This window comes from Enhydra lutris, unplaced genomic scaffold (genome assembly GCF_002288905.1).
Source record: "Enhydra lutris kenyoni isolate GAN:26980312 unplaced genomic scaffold, ASM228890v2 scaffoldscaffold44, whole genome shotgun sequence".
Classification (NCBI taxonomy): Eukaryota; Metazoa; Chordata; class Mammalia; order Carnivora; family Mustelidae; genus Enhydra; species Enhydra lutris.
In genome coordinates this window covers 14,147,234-14,170,229 of record NW_019154128.1, presented here as the reverse complement: position 1 = coordinate 14,170,229, position 22,996 = coordinate 14,147,234, and the positions used below count along the sequence as shown (strand labels likewise).

At 48.8% G+C, this 22,996-nt stretch overlaps 1 protein-coding gene across 1 annotated transcript in view; it reads right to left on the bottom strand.

The window, feature by feature from the left end:
* The window catches only part of LOC111155928 (cyclin and CBS domain divalent metal cation transport mediator 4), a 35,509-nt gene extending 27,268 nt beyond the window's left edge, over positions 1-8,241 (bottom strand). Inside the window, exon 1 of the mRNA XM_022516406.1 lies at positions 6,760-8,241. Coding sequence (XP_022372114.1) covers positions 6,760-8,161 — 1,402 coding nt within the window. The 5' untranslated portion in view covers positions 8,162-8,241. The remainder of the gene's footprint in view (positions 1-6,759) is intronic.
* Between the last annotated feature and the right edge of the window lie 14,755 nt (positions 8,242-22,996).

Sequence of the window (22,996 nt, the reverse complement as noted above, 5' to 3'; positions counted from 1 at the left end):
GAGCCCCACGTGGGGCTCTCTGCTCAGCGGGGAGCCTGCTTCCTCCTCTCTCTCTCTGCCTGCCTCTCTGCCTACTTGTGATCTCTATCTGTCAAATAAATAAATAAAATCTTAAAAAAAAAAAGAATCAATTTCTAAAACAGTTACTGTAATAAATCAGAATATTAAAAATAGTTTTCTCCAGATGACAGATTCATGGGTTGTTTTGTTTAGATTTGTGTTTTCTAAAGGCCTGACAATGAGATGTATCTCTTTCAAAATAACCACCAGTAAAAAGAAAATCCTGTAACAAATGGAAAAAGAATTGACTCAGGAGTCCAAACTCCAGTCTAGGGGATGAACCAGGAGTCCTTCATGCAGCGACAAAGCCTTTTATGACAGGATGTCTTGGGACACACAGGCGTGACGAGGGGGTAACCTGAGGGACAGGACGGGCCAGCACCTTGTTGCAGGGCCGTGCCTGACAGCAGACAGAGGGGCTCAGAGGAGGAGAGGACGGGGCTGGATCAAATACCAACTAGCTGTGCCCCGTCATCTTAGGCCAGGGCCATCTCAGGCACCCCTGGCAAATTCCGTGACTCTCACACCCACAGAAAGGGCTGCGAAGCAGTCACAACATGAGGAGCAATTTTACCCGAAGCTGGTACCAACAACCGTGAAGCTCATTTCTTATGCTGTGGTCTTGTCCAAGTTCTCCCAGAACAAGAGGCACAGAAGTGGAAAAACTTCATGTCTATTCACCCTTGAAGATCCAGCTGGAATGCCACCTCCTTTGGAGTGTCTTCCCTGACTTCTACTGACCAGAAAGGTGTCTGCTTCCTGGAAGGCCCTGCCCCTTACCCACTTCTCCTGTGGGAAACAATCCTGTGTTTTTGTGTTTCTGTGCAACTAAGTATTTTCAAGGTTAACCATCTGTTCAGTACCTCCTATCTTGACTGTAGGTGTTTGGGAAAACTCTGGAGCTGGGATTTCTAATTTCTAATTTCTAAAATACAAGACTTTTGAAAACTAGACACTAGTGTGATCTCGGCATGATCTAAGGTCTTATTTGGCCTTAGACACAAGGCAGCAACTTCCAGGGTCACAAGGAAGAGCTTTTGGACGAGCTCTGTCAACAGAAGGCTGAGGAAACTGCTCTCTGTCCTGGCTCCTCTGTGGAAGCTGGTCCACCACCAGCTGAGCGAGGGGGGAAGAGGTACATCATCCTATCCACGGTGGCCATGCTCCACGGCCATGAGCCCCTCACAAAGAGAAAGTGCCGAGGAGCCTGGCCAGCCTTCCGTCAGCTGCCTGAGTAGGCAGCTCCTGTCACTCACTCAGATACACTTGCCCCAGGGCCAGCTTCTCCAGCTCAGATCACCAGCTCAGCTGGAGGCTGTTTCCAGGTGGAGCTGTGGGAGGTCAGGTGTGCGGCTGCCTTCACTCTCCACTTGAGGCTGTGCTCTCCCAGCATCTTGGGACTTGACTGTCCCGTCCCCACAGTCTGTGCTTGGCCCTCACTCTATCTGGCTTTCCCAGGAGGCTCCCCAAACCACACCTGCTTGGGTCTTTTTCACCTCTCCGAGGAGCCCCTTTAATGGGGTTTCTACACTCTTTGCCAGTGCTGCCAGCTTTCAAACCTTTAACCCTGGTCCTGGACTTACTCCCAAGCCCCTCATGGGGCTTTCGCCTGCACGCTTGCCTAGATGGACCACACCCTGGTGCTGCTCTGTATGGTCCAGAAGGCGACACCCTAGACCCACTGAGTTCGCCTCTGCGTTTTAAGAAAACATCTAGGCAGTTTGGTTGTACATTTAAGTGGGAGACACTCTGATGAGCACAGAGGAGTCCAATCAAGGGTCACATAGCTATAATTTACCACCAGGACCCACGCCCCAACCCTCCAAACTGTCTCTGCTTCCTCCTCTCCCTGCTTCTGTTAAATGACATCATCAACCTGAATCCCTAGCTAGAAAGCTCAGATGTTCACAACTGCTTCCTGGCCCCAACTCCAGCATCTCCAAAATGAACACCGAGTCCTGATATTCTGACTTCAGAAGCATCTCGTGGGCCTAGGCCTTCCTTAGCCCCACTGCACCTACCTGAACCGGGAACAGTAAGCTTTGTTTACAAGGTCTGTCTCTCTGCTAGACTGCCAGTTCCGTCAACAGAGCTGTTCTAGTCCTCTCGGACTCCCAACAGCGAGCAAGGTGTCTGACACACAGGCCTCAAAAAATTAGATGTCTGTTGCAACAAATGAATGAATAAGTAAACAGAGAAAAATAAGATACTTTAAGTGTGTCAGACGGTAGGAACCAAAAGTGAATGCAAAAATTATGCACTGTTTTTTCTTGACTTGATAAAGTTGTTTCAGGAAGAAAGAAGAACGTGGGAGAAGTGTGATGTGGCACAGATGGAAATATGGGAGGAGTTTTCAACGAAAATATTTCTATCTTTTTCCCCTTCAATACATAAACACACTAACTTTCTACGAGGCCAGTAATAGGTCCAAAGTCACCTCATGGATCAGAGACCAAGCTGGGTGGAATTTAAACCCAAGTCTTCACAGGGGGCTAGATGGTTATAAAGTAGGTGGGGAAAGATAAGAGGACTACAGAGCCGAGGGCCTGAGAGGGGCAGGAATGTTATGGAGGGAGGGACAGCAGAAATCTAGAAGGTGGGCTTCATTGTGGGGCTGGAGCTTCTGACTTCTACTTGGTAGAGTTTATTCTTTACTCTGCCTCCAGTGTCTGGGAGGGCCTCTTTGGTAAAGGAAAAATGCAATTGGGCCCCGAGTAGCCCAAGGAGCCTCTGTTCTAAAATCTCAAGCTGTAGACAAGCCAACTACAACACCCAGTGCTGCAAACAATTCTAGGAGAAGTGTTAAGTCAAGGACCAAGGTCAAATGGTATGAGCCTCTCAGTGAGTGGCTTTACAGCTCTAGCCAACCAGATGGTCTAACTCCTAGGTCCTGTGGGGCCTAGCTCGGTGTCTTGCACAGAGAGTATGTGTCCATAAATTCATGATAAATGCCTTGAGCTGGGAGGCAAAGCAGCTGGGAAGCTGTAACCCTGCCTTAGTCTCCCAGGAACGGCTCAGGCCCATGCGGGCATGGACTCCCAGAGCCTGTCTCTAAGTGTGTATGCGGGAGCAGCTTCATGACTCAACTCAGGAGGGAAGCTCTGTATACGCCTGATGGTCAAAAACCACTTATTCATAGAAAGTGAGGCAAAAGAAAGGGGAACCATGCATCACACTCAAGACTCCAAACTCGGCTTCTCAGGAGCCATTAATACACACACGTCGTTGTAGGAGCCCCTCCTGTCTTCCTGGGTGCAACTGGAAAGATCAAGTCCCCTGGGTATTGGCTCCTCAAAATTCTAACACTATGGAATGGGGATAATTCTGTCCCAAACCTAACAGATCACATGTTCATTCAGTGACCTTTTATTTGAGATCTCATCTTCCTATGGGCCAAGAACCATTCTAGGGGCCAGGGATACACCAGTGAACAATACAAGGAGCTCTGCTCTTTGGAACTTAATATTCCAACAGGAGGAGACACACAATAAACAGCATAGCAAATCTGTAAATTATGGAGTTGTCAGAAAGTGAATTGTGGGGCGCCTGGGTGGCTTGGTGGTTAGGCCTCTGGCTTCCACTCGGGTAATGATCCTGGGGTTCTGGGATTGAGCCCCACATCGGGCTCTCTGCTCAGCAGGGAGCCTGTTTCCTGCCCCACCCCCGCCTGCCTCTCTGCCTACTTGTGATCTCTGTCTGTCAAATAAATAAATAAAATCTTAAAAAAAAAAAAGAAAGTGATCTGTGCTATGAGAAAAAGAAAAATTAGCACAGGGTAGAGGAGATGAGGAAGGTGGGGGAGGATGGGAGGTTATAGTTTTAAATAGGGCACTGAGAAGGTGAGGCTGAAGCAGACCCGAGGGCGGGGAGAGGATGAGGCTGACAACATCTGGGGAAAAACATTCCAGCCTTAAGGAACAGCCAGGGCAAAGGCCCTCAGGTGGGAGCGTCCCGGTTGTGTTCAAGAAACAGCAAGAAGGCCAGCAGAGCTCGCCAGGCATTCATTAGTTGTTCAATTTTCGTTCATTCATTCATTCATTTAACAAACACTCACTGAAGATCCACCTCTTTACCAGGCCCTGAGTGGTGAAAACACTAGTCAGGTATGATCCCTACCCACGGGGGGAGCTCGTCAAAGTGGAGGCGCAAGGAGATAAAATGACCTTAAAAGAAGATTTCACCCAGAGCTGAAAGACTGGCAGAAGTCAGGGACCTTCCCCAACTTGCAGAGTCCACTGAAGCATAGGAAGGACCCTCAGGGAGATGCTCAGCGACACCTGGCAAGCCCCCAGCTCTTGTTTCAATGCTACTGGCAATGCTAGCCATGTTAACCTTGCTCATTTCTTTTTCTTAGCTATGAAAAAAGCCTTCCAAACACCAGATCTGTAAACAGAATCTTTTAAGATGCAGACATAAAGTATCTGCCATTTCCAAGAGGGCCTCAGACTAAAATGGTACATGCCAGATGGAAAGATCTGGGAGAACCATGCTGGGGGCAGCCCAGGGTGGCAATGATTTAGGATGGAATCATAATGCCCCAGGGTGTGTCCATTAGGGGTGACCATCATATCACTCACATCTCAGCAGCTTCATGCTACACTGGGCAGGCTATGCCTGCATTTCCATGGAATTAGCAGCACCCCTCCAGGGCCAGGCTTCAGGCTCAAACCACCAGCCTCTGTTAAGGAGACTCCAGTGAACTAAAATTTACATCTGGAGAATTCCATTCATCAGAGATCTGGCCTGAAAGATGCTAGCTCTATTTTCCCAGCTTCCTGACGTGGTACTTTTTTTTACAAGAGGAGTCCAAAGATGGCCCTGCCAAGATCCAGGAAGCTCCCACCTGAAAAGGGCTCAGCCCTCCTATCAGGGGCTGGAAAGCCTAGCCAAGCTAATCCATACTGGTTGGCTCCAGATCCAAACTGAACGATGCAAACGTGCTTGTTGGGTGTGTCACCAGCAACAGTCCCAAAGACCACAGAGGTGGTGAGCAGGAAGCTGCCCTGGTGAGTCCTAACCAGGTTCCTGACCCAGCAACAAGGGAGAAGTCCTCAGGGTCAAGAGGCTGCTGGGTGGGGGTGGGGCACAGATCCTCACTGCTCCAGCATCTGCTACCTGGGAGAAACACGTTCCTGGGCCTGCACCTGCAACGCTACCACCAGCATGGTGCCATCACCACCAGATGTCCATGGCCCTTCAGTCTGTCTGCAATGGGACCACCTTACCAGGCTATCTTCCACTTGGACTTCTGTTACTCGAGTCCTTCTCAGTTCTGATGCTCAGATTCACTGTCTGTCACTCTGAAAAAGGGAGGGTGCAAGTATCCCACTCCGGCCCTGACCAGAGCATCTTTTCAGAGCAAACCTGGCAAGGCCTGATCCTACCTATCCCAGCCCAGCCTATCACCACTGACCCATCCGGTTCCAGGCTCTCCCCTCCTGTCGTGAAATAATCGATTGACAAGCACCTGAAGCTTGCTCCCTGCTGGAGTGCAGAAGTCGCTCCCAGCCCTGGGCTGGCAGGCTGCCTTTGCCGGCAGGAGCTCTACCCATGAAGAAGGGAAGCAAAGGCCTGGATTTAAGATGTGCTCCCTTCCCCCAACCCCCATTCCTTTATAAAGAGCTTCCCTTTCTGCCTCCTCACTCCTTTTGGCCTAGGAGGGTTTTACTCCATAATTGGCTTGTTTACCACCACTGAGGACTTCTGAGTAGCAAAGGTGGAAGGAAAGTTTTGCTGGAAGTAAAGGAAAGGGGTGTGTGCCCTGAGTTTTGGGGCTGATGAGTAAAACCTCCGAGTGCCTCTCTAACTACCTGAGAACTGGCCAAGAACCCATGTGAGAGAAAAACACAAGGCACAGCAAGGCCAGCTGAGGATTTCCAGCCAACCACAGGAGGGAAGCTGATGTTTGGCGCCTGGGAAAAGACAGAACAATAACCAAAACTTGATCTGCTTGCTTCTGCTGAATAGTCGAAAGCATTACTTGGCACTGTTCTGAATAGGGAGCCAAACAGAGACCTCTCAATTCAGCTTCTGTGGGTTAGGAGATCCAGAAACATCACTCTTGCTCAAAACTTCCAACAGCTCCAAGCAAATGCACCGCCCTGACTCCAGGCTCTTCCCCAAGGCCCCAGATGACTCAGCCTCTCCCCACTGACCACTGACCACCGAGCAGCTCAACCAAGCTCCAATCCAGCTCAACAGGACCACCTGCTAGGCCCAAAGCACATCCTTTGCTCCTTGTGGGGATGCCCCTGCCTTGGGTACCAGGTGTCCCCACATCTCCAGGCTCTCCTTCAATGCTCCCTCCCCTGTGACGGTTTTCCCAAGGCCCCAGCCCCTTCCCCATGGCACCCCAATCAGATGTGCGGCCCCACGCACTAATCTCTGTGGCCTCTTTGAAAGCATTAGCCTTACTCCGTGCTGCTTCAGTAGCTCCCTGAGGCCTTGCTCTATCCCTCCAAGCGCACAAGCCTGTCTCAGCTCTGATTCACCGGGCGCACAAAGCACAGTACCTGGCAAGGCGGCAGATGCTTACGAACTGATCCCGCTGCCCCAAATACCATCCACCTCAGAGGCACAGAAGTGATGGGCAAAGGGACAGTCACACCAAAAACACTAAGGCCAGCTGACACAAAACAGGCAATCAAACGACAGGCGTCCCAAAGCCAGCTAAACGGGGAGAGCTCCATCCAGCCTTACCCTTCTTGAACTCCTCCAGCATGGCATCCAACTTGGTGTCGTGGAAGACGAAATGCACTGGGTGGTTATAGAAGCGGGTGATGGTCTTGAGGGGGGTGCAGTCATCAGGGTCCACGAAGGCCAAGTCTTTGACATAGAGGATATCGACAATATTGGACTGCTCGTCTTCAAACACAGGGATGCGGGTGTAGCCGCTCTCCATGATCTCCGACATGGTATTGAAGTCCAGGATGGCATCGCTGCGGATCATGAAGCAGTCTTGGAGCTGGGTCATGATATCCTCCACGGTTTTGGTCCGTAGCTCCAGGGCACCCTGGATCATGTTTAGCTCCTCTTTCACCAGGTCGTTATAGGGCTCTGTTACCTTCAACATCTCCATCAGCTTCTCCCGGTTGTAAACGGTACGAATCTCCTGGCCCAAAACAAAATCCAGGAGCTTGCTGATGGGGAAACTGAGGGGGAAGGTGAGTAGCATAAAGAATTTGGTGAGGATGATAGTGTTGGCACCCACAGCCAGGCCATGGCGGGAGCACAAGGCCTGAGGAACGATCTCCCCAAAAATGACAATGCCAATGGTGGAGGAGGCCACCGCCATGAGCCCAGACCCGATGAGGTTGTCTAGAAGGATGGTGAGGGAGGTGTTGACCAGCACGTTTCCCAGAAGCAGAGAACAGAGTAAGTAGTTGCCCTTGCGCCGGATGGGCTCAATCTTGCGGGCATAGCGTCTCTCCTTCTCGGTGCCACAGTTCTGCACGATACGCAGCTCCATGGGGTCCAGGGCCATAAGCCCCAGGTTGAGGCCAGAAAACATGCCCGACAGCACCAGCAGCACCGTAATGAGGAGGATGTGCAGCCAGAGGGGCAGGAACCTCCCAGCCTCCTCCACCATGAAGAGCAGCGAATCCTTATCGGTCCACCTCTGCCAAGGCCCGTTCACCCCGGCCCGGGTACACAATGCATACAACTTCATGTTCTCGCTCCTCCGGAGGAACTTAGTGAGCACCACCAGCATCCCGGACGTGTTCCCGCGGCTCACGTTGACCAGCTGCTGGACGACCAGGTCCTTGGTGAGCTCGGGACAGTTGGTGGAGTTCTGGATCGCCTCTAAGTTGTCCACCTCGGTGAAGGAGATCAGGTTGCTGGAGAGGGAGCCCAGCCTCTGGCCGTACAGCCTCAGGTTCACCGTGCTGCCCTCGGACACGAAGATGATGCCCTCCGGATTCATCCCACACGATTTGTTGCAGCTCGCCAGTCTCATGCCCAGGATGGCGCCCCACTGGGGGTCGCCCTGGCCCCGGGCCCCCCGCGCCCACATCAGCACCAGCAGCAGCAGCGCGGCCAGGAGGAGGCGCCCTCGGGCCGACCCCCCGCCCGGGCGCCCGCCCCCGCCTACCGGCGCCATGTTGCTCCGGCTCGGCCGCCGCCGCTCCCCCGCGCCCAGCTGCGCGGCCCGGCTCCCGCCGCCGCTCCTGCCGCCTGGACGCCGCCGAGCCAACTGCCCGGGCCCCGGGCCTGACGTCAGGTCAGCGCCCCGCCCGCCCCGCCCCGCCGACCCACGCCCCTCATTTGCATGGGAGATCCCGCCTCCGGGCGCGCTCCTCCAGTGCCCGCCCTTAAGGGGGTCCGGAGCTTAAGGTGGAGCGGCGCCCGAGCGCGGGAGCCAAGGGCGGACGTTCGCCCCGCCCTTCTCCTCGAACGCCCTTTCCCGCCGGCCTTTCCGCCCGCTGAGCGTCGGTTCGGCCCGCTCTCCTCTGCTTGGCCTGCTTGCCAGGCCTCGCCGCTCCTCTGCTGCAGTCCAGCCGGGCGTTGCGTGCTGGGCTCCTTCCCCCAGAAGATTGCTGCTCGGGGCAGGGTGGCGCTTCTTTGTAGGCACCTCGGAAGCAGCACCGCGTTGTGCCTGGGGGTGGGGGAGGAGGACAAAAATGCTTTTCCTGATATAAAAAAGAAAAGGGAACCTGAGGGCGGAGGCCTTCTTCAGGTTCACCGGCATTGCAGACTGTCCCGTGGAGATTTTTCTGGCCTGGGAGTTTTGCTGATCTGGGGTCCCAAGGCCAGAAGTAGGTACCCCCAGGCCCCTTTGGCCACGGGCTGCCTGGCTGGAGCAATCTGGGGAATTAAGGATATAGAATGTCCTCGCAGAGGGAAATGCCAGAGTCTGGCCTAGGCTCTTCTCACGTCATTTCTGTTTAGGAAACAAATATTGAGCACCTACTATGTGCCGGGCAGGCACTTGTTCCAGGCTCTGACGATATAGCAGTGAATAAGCCAAAGTCCCTGCCGCCTTTTTATAGTCCAGAGCAGAAAACAAACCATCAGCAAGCATCCTTTGAACAACCCAAAGAGGTAGTGTTATTTGTCCCTATAACAGATAAAGAAATTGAACCTAGGTACAAACTGGGTCCCTCCACATTGCTATTTTAAGAAGAGAAATGTGTGACTGGTAAGGCACATGGGAGTGTCAGGCCTCATTTCTGTCTATAAAAAGGGGGTAAGAACACCAAAAAGGCTCCACCTCTCCAAGCTTATGGGTACAAGTGGCCTAGGCACTGAACAGGACAGGACAACCCTGAATGTTCTAGGTAGCTGGTGTTGTTAGCTCCTCGACCGGACCAAACCCCTAACCCCAAATTGTGGTGGTGACTGGCCAGCCAGGGCAGATGCCTGTGAAAATGAGCTAAGAGGTGTGGCGCCAGGCCTAGCCCTGAAATGACTGCTTCCTGGAAGGCCCCATGTTGGTGTCAGTTAGCAACTATGAATTGAGCCCCAAGCACTCAGGAGGTGTGGGGAAGACCGCAGCCGCCTTGCCCTCTGGAGGAAGGAGACAGACAGACAAGACAAACGTCCTTACAATAATTGCAGGGGTGCCCTGAGGGGAGAATCAGGTACCCGGTTGACCACTGGGTCTCAGAGCAAGTTTTCTGCCAGCCCTGGAGACACAGAATCCATTTTACTCTCCCTGCACAAGCTCTTGTGCTTTATTTTTTATCGTAGTGTGTTGTTTGCCAATAAAAGCAACGATCAATACCAGCCAGAAAGAGCCTAAGCAGAGAGGAACAATTACGTACAGTGTCATGGGGGGAGACGTAAAGGTAGAGAGGCCTGGTTTAGCTGAGCACTGTTAGCAGGGGTGGGAGGTTCTGCCTACTAGGCCACACTGAAGCAATCCCTTGCAGGCAGGTGCCTCACTCCCTCTTGCACAGTAGTATCTAGCCAGCCAGTTTGGTAAGGAATGGGAGCCTTGGGACAGGCGCTGGCTAAGACAGAACAAAAGCAGAAAGCAGAACCTTTGACTGGCTGTTCCCTCCCATGCCCCACCAGGAGCAGCCTCCTGCATCACCTCGGAGCAAGCCAAGCTCTCAGAGAGGTTTCTGCCCACCCCATGTCATCTCTTCCCAGCCAGCTTTAAGACTAATGCCCTCCCCTGTGGTACTTAGAGACTTTACCGTTCTATTATCGATCAATCGGCTATTTTTATTTTGCTCTTTTCAAACTGTCTGTGCTCAGAAGCTCTCTCTCTATGCACTGAGTCCAGTGACAGAAGCCAACAAAGGGGAGGAAGAAGTTTTTGAGATACTTGGATAAAAGTGGGAGGGGTGGTGAGGGTCTGGTAGGAAGAATTAGTCTCTGCTAAAGTTCATTTAATTCCACCCATCCACCATTGCATTCACATCCACACTTGGGGAATAGAACAGATTCAAGGGGAGCGCCTGGCTGGCTCAGTAGGTTAAGCGTCTGCATTCAGCTCAGGTCATGATTCCAGGGTCCTGGGGTCCAGCCTCACATTGGGCTCCCTGCTCAGGGGGGAACCTGCTTTTCCCTCTCCCTCTGCTCCTCCCCACTGCTTGTGCTATCTCTCTCTGTCAAATAAATAAAATCTTGTTTTAAAAAAAGAAAGAAAGGGGCACCTGGGTGGCTCAGTGGGTTAAAGCCTCTGCCTTTGGCTCAGGTCGTGATCCCAGAATCCTGGGATGGAGCCCTGGATCCGGCTCTCTGCTCAGCAGGGAGCCTGCTTCCTCCTCCCTCTCTGCCTGCCTCTCTGCCTACTTGTGATCTCTGTCAAATAAATAAATAAAATATAAAAAAAAAAAAAAAGAAAGAAGGGAAGAAAGAAGGAGAACAGACTCAACGAAGTAAAGAAATGAAATCCTTTATTGCCCACCCAGAATCTTTAATCCAGCAGAGGGGACAAAGAATCTTTCCACCAAAGTTAAAAGCACTGTAACTTGGAAAATGTCTGAGGAGGTATTTGAGGTCCAGACTAGTGTCCAGGTTCTTTCTCTGCTGAGCTTTTATCCCTGAGGAGGGCATTTAACCTTTCCTCATCTGCAGAGTTGAAAAACCCTTTTCCAAACATGGAGATGGAAGTCTATGTGTGTGAAGAGCCGGGAAGCCTGAACAAGTGTGTGGCTTCCATGAAACAGGTTATGAGAACAGTAGAAAGTGATGTGCAAATGAGAAGTCTGTCTCCTTTGGGGGTCAGACCTGTTTCTCTGCCTCTGGGTGGAAGCTGTTTACTAACCTGAGTTGGCTCCATTTGCAAGGAAAGACTTTGGTGAAGGTCATTCTCAGAGGCGTCTGATACCTGACTCCTGAGAAGCTCAAAGCACTCCTTTCATGACTTTGGGACCTGACAGTGTCTTCCTGGGGTTTATGGCAGCCTGTACACACCCCACAGGGTTGAGCCCACTCCTTTTGGGTCCTGTGCAGGGAGACAGCCTTAAAAGTCTGTTGCCCCTTCTTTTGCACCTGGCGTGGTGTGATGCGGAGATTCCCATGGTGCATGAAGTCCTGAATTAGTAACCTGGGATTTCCAGCGCCCTCCCCAGGCTGTGATCCTCCCAGGCTGCTTTCTTAGTCCTCTTCAATCTCTGGGTGTCCAAGAAGGGGAGCTGCTGCTGGAGAGGTTGCCCTTCTGTTCGTGGAGCTCAGAGCCTGTGGCCACCATGGCCCCACAAGTCTTTCAGAGGCTGCCCAGGTCCTGGGGTTCAAGAACCTGGTTGGGAGCAATGCAGTGGCCTATTCCCCAGCTGTAAGTCTGCAGTAACACTGAGCATTTGCAGGTTATATCTGTGCTATTACGTTGTCTCGGGAGAGGAGGGGCCATCATCCCTCCATAGAGGGACAGCACTTTTAGCATGGGATTAGCTGAGATGGTACCTTGGCTCAAATCCCAACTCAGGTCACCCCAACAGATGGGGCATGAAGACCTGGTGTCATTTTCTACATGAGACAGGGGAGACACTTCTTTAGAGACTGTCATCAGATTGGGGGATCCAAGACCATCCAAGCATGTGCCTGTGACAGGAAGTGGAATGCCAGAGTAGGAAAGGGGAGGAAGCATTTGTATTAATTGGGTAGGCTCTTTCAACTGGGAAGACTCCATGGCCAGAGGACAAATTGTTCTCCTTTGGAACAGGACCATAGGAGGCAGGATGGTCCACTGTGGGGGTTCAGGCACAGCCAGGGAGGCTCCCTGTGCGGCCAGCTTGGCCAAGGATTGCCTGTGTGACCTGTGACCTGGGATGCTGGGACATTCTGGAATGCTAAATGAGATGATGCCTGGCCCATGGTGAGAGCTCAATCAACATGATCAGTAACCATGATGGTGATGGACATGACATGGCTCAGATTTTTATTTTTTATTTATTTATTTTTTAAAATGTTTAACAGAGGAGGTTTTTTTTTTTAAGACTTTATTTATTTATTTGACAGACAGAGATCACAAGTAGCAGAGAGGCAGGCAGAGAGAGAGGAGGAAGCAGGCTCCCTGCTGAGCAGAGAGCCCGATGGGGGGCTTGATCCCAGGACTCTGGGATCATGACCTGAACCGAAGGCAGAGGCTTTAACCCACTGAGCCATCCAGGCGCCCCGGCTCAGATTTTTAGAGGACACTCAGATTTCTTTAGTTCTACTGTGTCTCCAACCAGCTTGAGCCACTGTCTTCTTGTTCTTTCCCTTTCCTTGGCTGCAGAGAGACAAAATCTGTAGAGGATGGTAGGGAAGGAGAGACCAAACAAGACCACATCCTGGACTTTCTGGGCTTCTGTGCTGAGGGAAGCAAGAAGGTACAGGTAGAACCGCTGGAGGTAAGACAGGGGTTGTCACAGTGCCCCCGGGCTCTGGGGGCTCAGGCTGCAAAGGCTGGAGTTGGAGAGAGGGAAGCTGGCTCAGATCTAAGAGACCTGATGACCCACGAGGCAAGGGCTGCTGGGAAATCCCCACTTGCAGCAGGGTCCCTGTTGAGGAGGGCCAGGCAGCACCGGCACTGTGCTGGGAGAGGCCCGGTGGGCCCAGGACTCTGCCTGCCTGCTTCTCTTTCTGCTTCCCTCCACCTCTCTTGCACCGGAGCACACCCCCCCCCACCGCCTTTGGTCACCCCCTCCCCCTTTCCCTGGACTGGCTACTCCAGCAAGCTTTTCCTTCACCTCCCAAAACACAAAGACCCTTTTTTATGTTAAGAGATTAACTGTTAACCACTGAAGAAAAAAATAAGGAAGAACAAGATAACAGACACCGAGTATTTACAAAAGCTTAAGAATAAAGTTCTTGGGAGTCATTGTCCCTAGTTTCTGACCCTTTTTCTTAGTTGGCATATGGAAACAGACTAGCAGAAATGCCCCGGGCTCTGTCCCTTACCAGCTGGTGAATTGGGGCAAAGTGCTTCACCTCTTAGGGTCTCGATATCTCCCATTTTTAAGATGGGGATCAAGGAACCCTGCTGTCGTACTAAAAGGACAAAATGAGCCCAAGTTTGGTGGCGCTGCTCCTAAATTCCTTCCCCCAGGCCAGTACTTTCACATTACATTTCATTCATTTATTCATTACTGTATCTTTATCTTTTTTTTTTTTTTATATTTTATTTATTTACTTGACAGACAGAGATCACAAGTAGGCAGAGAGGCAGGCACAGGGTGGGGGGGCCGGGGAGCGGAGAAGCAGGCTCACCGCTGAGCAGGGATCCTGATGCGGGGCTCAATCCCAGGACTCTGGGATCATGACCTGAGCCAAAGGCAGAGGCTTTAACCCACTGAGCCACCCAGGCGCCCCTGTATCTTTACCTTTTAACTGGGCTTTTAAAATGGCCAAAACGATACATGTTCATTGCAACAAATTCAAAATACAGAATAGAAAACTCAAGTTCCCCTCCTCCCCTATGCCACTGCCCAGAGATTGTTTTTCTGTAATCTGTCACCCTCTGCCTCTTCATTTTCTCCTTGTCTCCACTCTGCCCTGGAGGCTATTTCCCACTGGGTTGAGAGTCTCTCAAGGACAAAAACTGTGTCATAGTCTTCTCTGTATCCGGCATGCTTGGCATTCCATATGCGTTTGTGGAATGAATTGGATTTCCCTTAAAAAGGGGGTAGGAATAATACTGTTGGGGGCCAGGAATGGGAAGTGGGGAGTAAACATTGAGCCAGTAGCTTTATATATAAAATTGCAACTGAGTAAACTGTCTCATGAAATTACATTTACCGCATTCTAGCCTATGTCTTAAAAAAAAAAAAAAAAAAGTCTGCTTTTCACCCAACTGGACTGATTTCTTGACTGATCTTCAATTTGAAAAAAATACTCTCAGGCACAGCTCACGGGCATCCACTGGAATTCTCTTTGGAGGAACCTTAGGAGGGCTGCGGGGAGTTAGAGTGTTCTCTGGGTAAATGACCCTCATGCCCATAGTGCCTGGCATAATCCGCATGAGGCAATAAATCTCCCCAGGCAGATCAGTGAGTCAAGTTCCTGATTACTGAATCTTATTGTCTTCCAGCCCTACCCAGAAAGGGAGAGAGCCTCTGAGATTTTAATTCCCGGGTGTCTAAATTTCTCCGGGTTTGTCCAAAGCAATTGCCGAGACACCAAATACCTGTAGAGCCTTTAGCAACTGGCTCATGCCACTGGGCCTTTATCTCCAACATGAGGGGACTAGGTCACATAATCAGGTTCTATTTTCATTTATGTTCTCTGATGTATTAATTTTCCTAGGCAACCAAGAGAGGAAGGTAAAGGTGAAATCAACAAGATCAGTTGTAGGGGGCATCTGTTGCTCTGAGCTGTCCAGCTTCCTGTCCCCTTTCAGGGAATAGTACCTCCCTATTCTCTGGACACCTGTCCCACCTCCATTCATATGGGTTTTAGGGAGACAGATGATGGACCAGGCCTGGACAAAAGTACCACAGGCCATAACAGTTGACTGGGGGTGGACAGGACACCAAGAAGGGCCAATCAGGAGTCTGGTGTGGGCTTTTATATGGGGAGAGGGTCCCTAACGAGATCACAGAGGCTCGAGCAGTCTGCTGCTATGTCTCCTCTCCCTGTTAACTGCAGTTTTTCTTAGCTTCACCATAGCCCTGTGAGAGGGGTTACCATTACTCTTCTTTAGAGATCAGGAAAGAGAGATTTGGAAGCTTAGGAAACCTGTTCAGGATCATACAAAAATGGATTTCGATACAGTTCAAACCTGTCTTGACTCCAAACCTTCTTAACCCATCCATTGTGCTGCCCCTCTAAGAACTTGGGTTAGAGGAATAGAATTGTAGTCGGTTGATTGAGGAATCTCCACTCAGCAAGGCCTTAACATGACAATCTACCAACTTCTATCAGATTTCCCTTTTCCCTTCCATCTTAAGATCCTAGATGAATCTCATAGCTTTAGTGAGACTTTTCATATTAGAAGTCCACTCAGGGGGCACCTGGGTGTCTCAGTGGGTTGAGCCTCTGCCTTTGGCTCAGGTCATGATATCAGGGTCCTGGGATCAAGCCCCACATGGGGCTCTCTGCTCAGCGAGGAGCCTGCTTCCCTGCCCACCCCCCCGCCTCTGCCTGCCTACTTGTGATCTCTGTCTCTCTCTCTGTGTCAAATGAATAAATAAAATCTTTAAAAAAAATAAAAGAAGAAGAAGAAGAAGTCCACTCTGGCCCATTAAGAACTCCCATCTCATTTCTGGTTTACATCACTTACACCCCCTTCCTATTATCCAGGCTTGGGATCCAGTTTCTGCTCTGGGGATTTGGAGGGGGGAAGGGCCTCGATCACCCTTCAGTCCTCCAATCACTGCAGCCAGTTTCAGGGTGGGGAAGTGTTTGTATGTGTGTGGATGTGTCTGGTGTCCAGGGAAGGGAGTCATGTGTTGGGTCTAGGAGACTTCCCTCTTCCTTTTCAAGGTCAAACTTCTCTAGTATTCGGGCCTGGTAGGGCAAGAGGGGAAGAAGGGTAATTGGTCTTTACTGAATATCCTATGGTTTGAACCCCTCTTTGTGGCTGTTGACACTTGACTGAGTGTGGTTTGTGTCCAGTTACTGGTTTCTGATAGTAGGAAGTTCAGCTCAGCCCTTGTTGGAACTCCTTGCCTCCAGCTATTGGGGTACACTTTGCCTGTCAGGCAGCCCCTCCTGAAAAAGTCTTCCCAATGGTTGCAGTATAGACTGCCCATGGCAGAACACTGTGACTACTTACTGCCTGAACAGAGGTCAATTGTGGAATAAGACGCCTATCTCTCTTCTCTCAGGGCCCTCCAAATTTTCTTAGAGCATCTGCTTCACTTGACTTTGAGAAGTATGTTAGTTACTTACTGCTGCATAACAAATTACCCTAGAACTTAGTGGCTTAAAATAATAAACCTTTATTACATCATAGTTTCTGTGGGCCAGGAATTAGGAAGCAGTTTAGCTGGGTGGTTCTGGTTCAGAGTTTCTTACAAACAGAAGTCAAGATGTTGGCTGGAGCTGAAGTCATCTGAAGGTCTGGTTGGAGATGGAAGACCCACTTCCAAGCTCACTCACATGGATATTTGCAGAAGGACTCAGTTCTTTGTCCCATGGACCTTTCATGGGGCTACTTACAACATGGTAGCTTGCTTTGCCTGTAATAACTGATCCAAGATGGAAACCACAATGTCTTTTATGACCTAGTCTTAGAGATGATATACCACCACGTCTTCCATATTCTGTTGGTCATATGGACCAAAACTGATGCCTGTGGGAGGGGACTATTCAGGAGCCCATGATAGAAGTCAGTGCGAGCCATTTGGAGTCAGGCTATCACAGCAGCTAAGGGAAAATCCTCTCTACTGAACGCTACTCAATTGATAAACTTCCTCCAACCCTGACCCCCAACTGCTTTTCTTAAATATTGGGAATTTGGTCTTACTGGGATGCTGGTAGGGGTAATAGGGTCTGTTCTCTGCTTGGATGTCCGATAGACGCATAAACCTGTTATCACTAAGAATAAAATATTGATCTTTCCTCCAAAACATGTATCTCCCACAGTTTCACTTCTATCAGTATATGGCAACTCCATCTTTCCAGTTGCTGTGGCCAGAAAATCTTGGAGTCCTCCTTTATTCCTCTGTTTCTCTTATACCTCTGTCAGATCCATCAACAAATCCTGTTAATTGCACCTTGAAAATATATGTAAATTCCAGCTGCCTCTCCCTACTTCTACTACCACCATTCAGGCCCCAGGCACCTTCCTTTATTACTTGGGTTACCAATATGCTTGGTCTCCTGCTTCTACACTTTCCTCCCTCCAGTTTTTTTCTTTTCTTTTTTTTTTAAAGATTTTATTTATTTATTTATTTATTTAATTTTTTTTTTTTTAAGATTTTATTTATTTATTTGAGAGAGAATGAGAGAGAGCACATGAGAGCGGGGAGCGTCAGAGCAAAAAGCAGATTCCCTGCTGAGCAGGGAGCCGTTATGGGACTCATTCCGGGGACTCCAGAATCATGACATGAGTCGAAGGCAGCCACTTAACTGACTGAGCCACCCATGCGCCCCAGTCTAGTTGTTTAAAGAAATACCAAGTGGAATATGATTTAAAGAAAAACAATCAGGGGCACTTGGGTGGCTCATTGGGCTAAAGCCTCTGCCTTTGTGCTCAGGTCATGATCTCAGGGTCCTGGGATCGAGCCCCCCATCAGGCTTCCCCGCCCCCCACCCCACCCCACCCCACACCTGCCTCTCTGCCTACTTGTGATCTCTGTCTATCAAATAAAAAAATAAAATCTTAAAAAAAAAAGAAAGAAAAACAATCATATTTTTACAATTGGGCTCCTTATGCATTAATCTTCAGTTTTTATTCATCAGCATTTAGTCTAATCTCGATTTCTTGGCTTCCCCACCAGAGCCAGAGCCAATAACCTTCAGTCAGACTTTTGGAAGTGGCCATGATCAGGCTGGCTCAGGACTTCAGGCCAGGTTAACTGCCAAAGCTACAGGATGACTTCCCTCATCCCCATGGCCTCTGCTCAAACAGAAGAGCCTGACATTTCTTAGACCCTGCTGCACAGCATGGGAATTTCCAGCCTCATTCACCCCCTCCCTTGGCTTCTATCATAGCTATAGCTCAGCTGTCCCCATGCACTTCTTCCCTCATCCAGCATCTGGAGAGCTCAGGGCTCCTCCATCTATTCATCCTCCATAAGCAGGAGGTGAATGAGGAATATTATACCCACGAAGCCTTTTTTTTAAGTTGTTTGACCTTCCAAGATAGGGCTTATCTTATTTCTAATTATAAACCCCAGTGATAGGATTTGCACATTCTACACTTCTACTCTGCACCCCAGGTCCCTGAGCAATATTCTCAAATCAGTCAGTGGTTTCTACTCCATTTATAAACCAACTTCCAACACATGTACTTTCTCCTAAAGGGACCAAATCCACTTTCCCAGAATACATTTCAGAACACAAGAAGACAAACCATAACAAAGCTTTACAAACAATGGTAATTTGGGTACTTTCAGAACTCTTGAGTCTACAATGTGCCTAAGCATCCTTCATAGATTATTTTGTTTAATGCTGTCAATAATTCAGTGTGGTAGGTTTCATTACCCTACAGATGGAGAATTTGAGGCTCAGAGAGGTTACTTAATTTGCCCCAGGTCATGAGGTAGAGGTGGATCTCAAAAGAGCCCATGTTCTCATTCCAACTCCAAATGCCGGAGTGCTCCTCCCTCCTTCCCAACTTCATCCTGCAATTCTTAGTGAACCTTATGTCTGTCCCAATTTCCCTATGATAAGCAGTCCTCTGGAGGCTTAGAGGCGGGCCCTAATTTCTTGGTGCCTTCACAGAGCCACCACAGATCTGAGAGCTGGTCCTCAGGGTACTGATTTTTATCAATTCACTGATGGATAAATACATTGGGAAGCACAAGTCACACAGTAATGAAGTGATAAAGCCAAATACTAATTTCTTAATTAACATACAAATACACTCATATTAGCAATATGATAGTATACTAATACCTCAATATACTCAGAAATTAAATATTAATACACAGAAATTTTTTAAACATTTCATTTATTTTATTTTTTTAAAAGGTTTTATTTATTTATTTGACAGACAGAGATCACAAGTAGGCAGAGAGGCAGGCAGAGAGAAGGGGAAGCAGGCTCCCTGCTGAGCAGAGAGCACGATGCAGGGCTCGATCCCAGAACCCTGAGATCATGACCTGAGCAGAAGGCAGAGGCTTTAACCCACTGAGCCACCCAGTTGCCTCTCATTTATTTTTTTGACAAGAGATCACAAGTAGGCAGAGAGGCCGGCAGAGAGAGAGGGGGAAGCAGGCTCCCTGCTGAGGAGAGAGGCCAATGTGGGCCTGGATCCTAGGACCTGGAGATCATGACCTGAGTCAAAGGCAGAGGCTTAACCCACTGAGCCACCCAGGCAGCCCTGCACTGAGAAATTCTAAGAGAGCTAGAATGTTAAGTGGGAAGTCATAATGAATATTTTAGGAGAGCAGGCTTAACTTAATAACCAACACAGGATACTTAGAAATACTGTCTTGGGTGCCTGGGTGGATCAGTCCTTAAGTGTCTGCCTTTGGCTCAGGTCATGATCCCAGAGTCCTGGGGTCGATTCCCAGATCAGGCTCCCTGCTCAGCAGGAAGCCTGCTTCTCCCTCTCCTAATCCCTCTGCTTGTGTTCGCTCTTGCTGTGTCTCACTCTGTCAAATAAATAAAATCTTACAAAAAAGAAAGAAAGAAAGAAAGGCATATTGTCCCTCTGGACAGAATTGATACACTCGGACATGTTTTCTTTCTTTCTTTTTTAAAAAATTTAATTTATTTATTTAAGAGAGAGAGCATGGGGGGAGGGGCAGAGGGAGAAGGAGAAGCAGACTCCCCCTGAGCACCGAACCAGATGTGGGGCTCAATCCCAAGACCCTGAGATCATGACCTGAGCCAGAGGCAGACGCTTAACCAACTGAGCCACCCAGGCACCCCAACTTGGACATATTTTCATCTGTTGACTGTTCTTGTTCTAGACTGCAGACTCCTCTCTTTTTAGTTATGACTTTATATTGGATGGGTCACAATGAACTTTACAGATTACACTTAATTACAGTTTTCGTTCCCTGGAGGAAATTTAGAAAACACCACAAATGCATACCCGGCACATTTCGTAACCATCTCCAAGGGAGATTTTAAAAAAGTTTTTTATTATGGCAACTCTCAAACACATAAACCTAGAGGGAATCCCTATATCCCCATAATCATGGGGCTTCATCATTTTATCAAGGTCTTGCTGCCTTTCTTTCTTTTTTTTTTTTTTTCCATTTATCCTACTCTCTCCCTAACACACATGATTTTCCTCCTTAGCATTCCCCCCCTCTTTTTTTAAGGAATCCCTAAGGCCAACATGGGGCTCATACTCATATCACAGAAGTCAAGAGTCACAGGTTCTACCAGCTGAGCCAGCCAGACACCCCTCCTCCAGAGTATTTTAAAACAAATCTCGAAATCTTACCTCTAAATTCAGGTGCGATACCCTGTTTGAAATTTACTCTATGAACTGAATACAGATGTCCTAATGTTCAACTGTGGTAATGCCTCCCCTGCCCACCACACTGGGTCCATGTGAGGTCAAAATAAGATGCTGGATATGAAAGCATGTGGTTCTGGAAGTTGGCTGCATATCCTATTCTCTGGGGAGAGATTTTCAAAACCAAATTCCTTTGCCCTGCCCCAGACTTATCAATCAGGTGTTTGCGCATGGAAGCCAGGCGTCTGTGGGCCCCAAGCCTTCCATACTATTCAACTGCGGCTCGTTGGGAGGCCAGAATCTGTAAGTTGCCACTGGAAAGTAGTTGGCTAGTTAGTGTTAGAGCTCCCGTCCCCTTCTGTGCTCTAGGATCTGCTTGGAGAACTGGGGTGCAGGGGAGTCGTGGGGTGGGGAGTGTGTTGGGAAGGAATGGGGCAGGGGCTGGGGTAGGGCTGGCTTAACTGCCACTCTAAGTCTGGTGATGGACTAATCCCAAGTCCTAACCCAGACCTCTGAGGAGGGACAAATGGTCTACTTGGCTTTAGCAGGGCTGATGTTAGGCCCTGCTTTGGGGTGGTTTTAAATGGAATGGCAAGGTTTAGTAGAGAAGGGCGGAGAGGGAGGAAAGGATGGGGCCAAGAGGCTGACCTGGAGCCTCTGGCATTGGGTGGGGTAGAGGTATCAGGCTTCAAGTTGCTCCTAGGTGGAGGCACCTGCTTGGCTTTGAAGATAAGAACCAGAGGAATCATTCGGAACTGCTGGAATGCACAACTCACATTGTCTATCCATCCTCCCACCCTGGGGGTGTATAGCCATAGATCATGGGAGATGATTCTCTGGAGAAAAAGAGAATATTAAGCAGCTGAAAGATGGTGGGTCAAGACCTACCCCAACTATCAGAAGATGCTTCTACGTGTGTGTAGGGTGGTGTGGGAAGAGGACATGGCTCCTTTTTCTCTTTCCTTGAACACCCTCAAGACCTAACTGTGTCGAACTGTATATGAACCCTGTACTTCTGGAAAGCAGCTACAGTCAAGAAATCCCCTCACCATTTTGTGTCCCCTCTCACCCCATTTTGAGTTCAGAGAAATGGCTAACTTCAAAGGACTATCCTGCTGTAGAATATTCTGAGATAAGACCCACTTTTGCCCTTCCTCAGTGACTCAGATAAAACCATCTCCATCCTTCTTCATAATGACTCCCTTGTTTACCTGTCTATGTAACTAACCTGGCCCCCTTCCTTTTCTTTTTTCTTCTCTTTTTTAAATTTAAGATTTTATTTATTTATTTGAGAAAGAGAGAGAGAACATGGGGGAGGGGCAAAGAGAGAGAGAGAAGCAGGCTCCCTGCTAAGCAGGAAGTCCTATGTGAAGCTCAATCCCAGGACCCTGAGATCATGACTTGAGCTGAAGGCAGATGCTTAACCCACTGAGCCACCGTAGTGCCCCCCTACTTCCTTCTCTTTGATATGTTCCTCACTAATTAGCATTCTCCCTATTGCAATAATCTGAACAAAATCATCTGCTTTATTGTCCTGTATATTTTGTCACACCTTCTCCTTTATTCCCCTTTTCTTCATCACAGTGAATTTTACAATGAGGTCTGCTAAGACACTCTACCCAAAATCCAGTAACACAGGTCACACAGCAAACTGAATGTATTTAATGCCTCTGAACTGTCTACTTAAAAATGGTTAAAAAGGTAAGTTTGATTTTTTTTTTTTGGTAAGTTTGATTTTATGTATATCATACCACAATGAAAAAATTCCAGCTGACAGGGAAACATAATGAAGATAATTTTATTCAAAACAATTGGAACTCCTACTATGTGCTGGGTGATGGGTTAGGGAATGGGGAAGTGGGTGAGGCCTGGGATAGGAAATGAGTAAGATCTGCTTCCTGTGGTCCAGGAGCTTCCAGCCTTGCCAGGGAGACAAACACATAATCTGTTAATTGAGCTACATAATTCAGGTTGACACATATTGTAATAGACATGTGTACAGCTGATTTGAGTCAGGTTGAAGGGCTTTGAATGCTAAACTAAGACGTTTGGATTTTACCTTATGGTAATTGGGATGCACGAATGGTTTTAAAGCTACGGTATGATGTGAATAGATTCATTACAATTTCTTTCTTTCTTTCTTTCTTTTTTTTAAAGATTTTATTTATTTATTTGACAGAGATCATAAGTAGGCAGTGAGGCAGGCAGGGGATGGGGAAAGCAGGCATCCTGCTGAGCAGAGAGCCAGACGTGGGGCTCAATCCCAGGACCCTGAGACCACGACCCAAACCGAAGGCAGAGGCTTAACCCACTGAGCCACCCAGGTGCCCGATTCATTGCAATTTCTTATGTCATATCACTAAACATCTACTTTATGCGGAGTGTATAAATTGATAGGTGGTTGTGACAATTAATTAGTAAATTAATTAATTAATTTAAACTGTATTTTTTTTTTAGATTTTATTTATTTGTTTGACA